We start from the raw sequence: 5,950 nt of genomic DNA on the forward strand, positions 1-5,950 counted from the left end.
GCGTCCGCACGTGGCGGGACTGCCCGCGGCACCGGCGGGTGCTCTTCGAGGAGGAACGAGCCAAAAAGCAGGTGGGTGACAGGGCTGGGGCCATGGGACAACAGGGGGTGTTGTGACAACTCAGGCGCAGCGCGACATCGACTTCCACCGCGCCGGGTCCTGCTGCAGGGATGCGATGTCCCTCTGTGTGCCAGAGTGCCCGCCCTCAGATGGACATGGGGTTGGCCAGGGAAATGCCACCAGTGCCCGGCTGCTCCTTGAGAAACCAGGTGTTGTCAGCAGCAGCAGCAAGCTGGATAAATCCAGCAGCACGGGATGAACGGTGCCGTCTGTGTTTGTGACCCTCTGATCTAGAGGAAACAGCTAAAAAAGGGGTGAAAGACAGCACAAAAAAATCACTTCTTTGTTACCCTGAAACAGAGTCCCCTTCCCGAGCCACTTCCTTCCCCATTAGCCTCGTCCTGCAGCCCTGAGAGAGTCCTGGCGGCGGAGTGGGCAGAAGTGGGCTGTTCCACAGGATGCGCAACTGGACGCGACTGGGAGAAATGACTGGATGTGACACTCAGTGCTCTGATCTAGTTGAGGGTGTTCAGTCAAAGGTTGAACTCGATGGTCTTGGAGGTCTTTTCCAACTATAATGATTCTATGTTGGTGCCTCCCTTCACAGACCCTTTTGAAAGTATCCCTGGAAAAAGCCCAGGAGGAATCGGAGAGGATTGAGCTGACAATGAAGGAGCTGGAGGTGCAAACACAGAGCATCAAGGTAATGTTGCAGCCTCCCTGTGCTGGCCTGTGGGTGGGGGCACACTGGTTCTCATGGCTCTTCCTGCCCAGGACTCCTCCGAGGAACTCAAAGCTGGGATTCAGAGCAAATTCACCCACCTGAGGAAAGCTCTGGAGGATTTCCAGTGTCGGACAGTGGCCAGTATTGAGCAGGAGCAGGTGGTGGCACTGGAGCATGTGGAGAGGAACTGGAACCTCCTGAAGGACCGCCTGGATGTCCTTGGCCAGCACAGGGAGAGGGTTCAGAGCCTGCTGGCCTGCCCTGACCACAGGACCTTCCTCCAGGTATCACTCTGGCACTGAGTCCTTCCCTTTCCTTGGGCCTGCACCCTTTTGATGACAGCAGAATCATGTTCAACCCCTTTCCCACTGGGAATGCATCCTCAGTTTGGCTCAGAGATGTGATGGGGCTGTGGAGAGGAGCTGTTTTTTGGGAGTCCCTGAAGAGATGTGTGGGTGATGCTGGGATGCCCCTGTTGCCCAATAGGGAGACATGCACAGTCCTGTCCAGACTGGTGCATGGTGTCCGTGCGTCTGTCCGCAGGAGTTCCCCCTGCTCCCACCTCTGGAGAGCCCAGAGGCACTGGTGCCTGTGCAGTTTGATGTAGCTGCTGTGGTCAAGCCCATCTCTGAGATCCTCACCGACCTCTCCAGGCTCCTGCTGGAGGCCTCACCTGGCTCTGTGGTCCCCAAAGTCCCCGACCCCGCTGGCCAAGGTAACCCTCCTGCTCTCAGGGGTACTTTGAAGGGTTCTGAGTCAGCCTGAAGCAGAGCCTGGCCTGTGTCACTGCTGGGGACACAGCTGCTGGGCACAGGGGGTTGGAATGGGGACGCACATTTAATGCTCAGCAGATGGAGTGGGATGAGCCCACAGGTGGCTTTCCTGTGGCCCCTCCTTGCTGGAAATGCTGAACCATGGTGGCACGTGCCTGCTCCCACGTTTGGATACAATGGAGTTCCTCCTCCTCCTCCTCCTCCTCCTCCTCCTTCTCCTCCTCCTCCTTCTCCTTCTCCTCTTCTTCCCATGAAGCCAGGAAGAAAAATGGTTTTGGGTGGCATTACTCAAAATGCCCGTTCCCATCCTCCACAGGCCCAGGGCATCCCCAGGAGCTGGCGGTGAAGGTTGTGGCCCCTCTCCCCAGGTGCCAGCTCCGAGCTGAGCTTCTGAAGGGTAAGGAGCACAGGGGGGCCTGGAGGGAGAAGCACCTCACTGGGGTCCCCAGCAGGAAGAGATGTCACCAAGCTGGGTTCCTTCCTGGGAGGAGGGTGGTCGTGGCTGCAGGGACAGGGGCTCCTTCCCTGGTTCTTCCAGCGTGTCTCTCTAAATGCAGAGAAGGGTGGTGTAGGGACAGGGTGGATGGGCTGGGATGGGAAAGGACTCATTAAGGGGATTAGCAGCACCAGGAAGTGCTTTCCCATGGAAACTGAGGTTGTCTGGTATTGGATCAGTCACTGCCCTGCATGGCATAGCCCCAGTCCAGAGCCCTGCCTGCAGTCATTGCTCTCTGTCCAGGGACATGACCTCAGCATTCCTAGCTACAGTCCTTCATGTCCCCTTTCCTCCCCAGGCCCATCCCTCTCCAGTTCTCAGAAATTTCCTCTGTGCTCCTCTTCCCATCTCCTCACTGTTGGGAAGAGGGCTGGGTAATGTTCAGGCTGTGTTGGTCGTGTCACTCTTGCCAAGGAGGCAATCTCTGCCTATGGGACCTGTAGGAATTCCTTCCATCAGGCCCCACAGAACATTCTTAGGGTTATTAATAGGAAGCCCCTGTTATTTATGGGCAGCAGGCAGGAGCCCAGCCAGCTGCCAGGCCCAGGTGTTGGGGGAGGAAGGTGGGGTGCTGGTGGCCAGTGAATGCCCACAGCAGGAGCTATCACAGCCCATGCAGAGGAGAGTAACTCCCTGTAATACCATATTTGCTCACTTAACACTTGGTTTTCTCCTGATCTCCCCATCCACACTGGTGTTTTTGCTCTTAAAACCAAGCACATCCCTCTCAAAATGGCCACAGAACCACTGTGGTCACAGTGGCCACTTGCTGATTGTTAGCTGGGTTGTGCAAGGACTGTGCAAAGCATCGTGTCTCAGTGCCTCAACAGCTATTTCTGGGCTTTTCCATTCCCTCTAGGGCAGGTGTTGCATCCTCCCTACTCCCCTTCCCCTCCAAACAGCCTGTTCCCTCCTACTTCGGGAGCCAGCCCTACAGAATTTAAACCCCATCGTTGCTGGGGGAGTGCAAAGGTCTGATGAAGTATTTCAACCCCATCCATGTCCTTGTTCTTCCCAGACCACCACAACCTGACCTTTGATCCCAAGACAGCCAACAAGTACCTGGAGCTGTCAAAAGGTGCCCGGAAAGCCAAGCACAGCCCCAGCCCCGTCCCTGGGCTGGAGCAGGGCCCCCGCTTCGAGCCCTGGCAGGTGCTGTGCACGCAGAGCTACGGCCCCGGCCACCACTACTGGGAGGTGAAGATTTCCAGCCACTCCATCATCCTGGGGGTCACCTACCGAGGGCTCCCCCGGGAGCAGCAGCAGGGCCACAGGTTCAACATCGGGCTGGATGGGGGCTCGTGGGGGCTGCAGGTGAGGGAGGATTGTTACCTGGCCTGGCACAAGGGCCGGGCTGAGAAAATCCAGGAGCAGCTCTATAAGAACCTGGGGGTCAGCCTGGATTATGACAAGGGGCTCCTCTCCTTCTATGGCCTCGGGGAGAGGACACAGCTCATCCACTCCTTCCACAGTGTCTTCACTGAGCCGCTGTACCCCGTGTTTTGGCTGTGTGAGGGGCGAGTGGTGACACTGTGCCAGAGGGACTGAGCCAGAGCCAGGCTGGCAAGTGCCAGGCTGGTGCCATAGTGGAGCTGCAGCTGAGGCTGTCGTGGTACAGTGGGACCTCAGTGCTGAGGCAGGTGTGGGGTGCAGTGTTTTAACGAGTTGATGAGGACAGATATGCAAATGAACCCGTTTGATTTGCATATGCAAATATCACAATAGTGACACACAGCAGGGCGGCAGGGCTGGAGCTCACTGTGGAGGCATATGTGGGCCCTGCCCCTGCAGACTGAGCGAGGGAAGGGGTGATAAGAGGGGTGAAAATATCAGGTTTTCCTCTTTCTCCTATCCTTGCCAAACCTCCCAAACCTTGGAGAAGGTTTGGGATAAGGGGGATCCCGGAGGGAGGGGTTGCTGCCACAGGATGCTCTGAAGCAATTTGGAGCGATCCCTGTGCTCCCACTGCCTTACACGCAGGCAGGTCCTGCTCCCCCAGCCCCTCTTGGTCCCCTCTTGCCACTCTCAGGGATGGCAGAGCAACTTCTCAGGGTTCTATGCTGCAGCTCTTTGTACAATGCTGCTTTTCCCAATAAAGCTCTACTTTCCAACTGGCTTAACCTTGCTGCTGGTGGGAAATGTGGGACCAAGCAGCACTGGGGGTGAGGGGGAGCTGGGTACCCCTGCTCTCACACCCATTCCTGCAGGGCCCCATCCTGCCCTTCTGTGTCCCCATGAGGCCTGTGACCAACCTTGGAGTGAGCAGCTGCCAGGGACTGCAATAGTTCATGCCTCAAACATTGATATAAAGTTTTGCTCATTATAACAAAAACTGTATAAAGAAGCTACCACCAAAGAAGCCTCCCTGAAGATACCTGGCTGGGACTTTGGACTGTAAGTGAAGCTGCCTAGATGTTCAATTATCTCAGGCTTAGGGAAAAACAAACAAGAAAGCCAAACCCAGCAGCTGTGGGTCACCCAGCTGAGAGTCACCTCTGGCTGGATTTGGGCTGGGGGAGACCACAGCCCACAGAAGCCAGGTTCACACCTAAACGAGGTGGGGGAAGGAGGTTTCAGGTGTAACCTCTGGTCAGAGGCACTGAACACCCATCCTCCTTTACACAAACTGGCCCAGCTGTGGAACCCCCAACCCCACAGGCCACATCCACGGGACATTCACATGACAGGCAGCCAAGGGGGTGTCATAATCCATCAAAGACCCCCCCAAAGTGCCCCCCCAGAGTCATTCCTGGAGCCTGGACTGCATGTGATGCAACAAACCCAGAGTCTGTTTTAAGAGACAATGGCAAACTCCCCCTACCAGGGAGGTGCCTGGGTTTTCCTACCTGGCCTGAGCTATATTAACCCATCAGATTCTGTGCTTTTTGGGGGAGGGGAATCATCACCAACAAGAAGACCAGCTGGAGAGGATCAACAGAGCATTGTTGGGATCCACAGATGGTGATATTTTCCTTATTCTGTCTCTGTCACTCTCTTTCTGTCCCCCCCACCTATTTTCTATTTCTTTCTCTCTCTCTCTCTCATACTTACTATCAAATAAAACCCATATTGTCACTGGCATATGGTCTCGTTTGCACCTTCATTTGGGCAGAGGCATTTCTAAGAGCTTTAATAACCAGATCATGGCACCAGCTGGCAGCAGAGCCAGAAGGTGCTTTATTTACCTTAGCACTGTGATAAGGAAACCTGGTTTCCTGCTGCTCTGCTCTGAGGTTGATTTGGCACAGAAGGAAATCTAAAGTTTTCATTGATGTTTTTCCAAGGCCGAGACCACAGGTCCAATGTTTCCTCCTGCTCCCGTGGGAATGCTGGTGAGGATTAACAGGATGAAACTGGGCGCTGCATTCAAAGGTGCTGGGGACATGAATGCCTGGGGAATGAATCACATCATTTTTTCCTTTGGGGACAAAAAGCTTAAAAGGATCAATCCCCTTCTTCAAGAACAGATGTGATTTGTTTTGTGCTTCCTCCTTCACTCGACACCTCCCCACTCCTCCCAGCCCTGTCCTTGGGTGAGGCCTTGGGCCAGCATGCACCTGGGACCTTATCCAAGTCAAAAAATTGTCTGTGTATCCTGCACAGAAGGGGTCCAGAGATCTCATATTTATGGGGCAGATCTTCACTCTAAAAGCACTTCAGGGTCTCCCGTCCCTCTCTGGTGCCTGCCAGCTCCTGCCAGACCCCAGAGGAAAAGGGGACAGTGACTGAGCTGGGATGTGGGCACTGCAGCCCTTTTTGGCCATGTGGAGGGCTGATGTGGGTCCATGGACACAAGGGCTGGCAGGAGAGCACCTGCACCTATGGACTGGGGGGACTCAGGACCTTCCATGTGGCCCCAGGGTGGGGAGCAGCTCCTGGGGAGCAGTGGAGTAGCAG

General features: G+C 55.4%; 1 protein-coding gene across 1 annotated transcript; it reads left to right on the top strand.

The window, feature by feature from the left end:
- Nucleotides 1-2: 2 nt before the first annotated feature.
- TRIM65 (tripartite motif containing 65) lies at nucleotides 3-5,086 on the top strand (the record flags this gene model as incomplete). Its single annotated transcript, XM_008640629.2, has 6 exons — nucleotides 3-71; nucleotides 668-763; nucleotides 835-1,068; nucleotides 1,328-1,499; nucleotides 1,874-1,954; nucleotides 3,072-5,086. Coding segments are annotated over 6 exons (1,182 nt in total), but the record flags the coding sequence as incomplete, so codon positions are not given.
- Nucleotides 5,087-5,950: the final 864 nt, after the last annotated feature.

Source organism: Corvus brachyrhynchos, unplaced genomic scaffold (assembly GCF_000691975.1).
Source record: "Corvus brachyrhynchos isolate BGI_N302 unplaced genomic scaffold, ASM69197v1 scaffold148, whole genome shotgun sequence".
Classification (NCBI taxonomy): Eukaryota; Metazoa; Chordata; class Aves; order Passeriformes; family Corvidae; genus Corvus; species Corvus brachyrhynchos.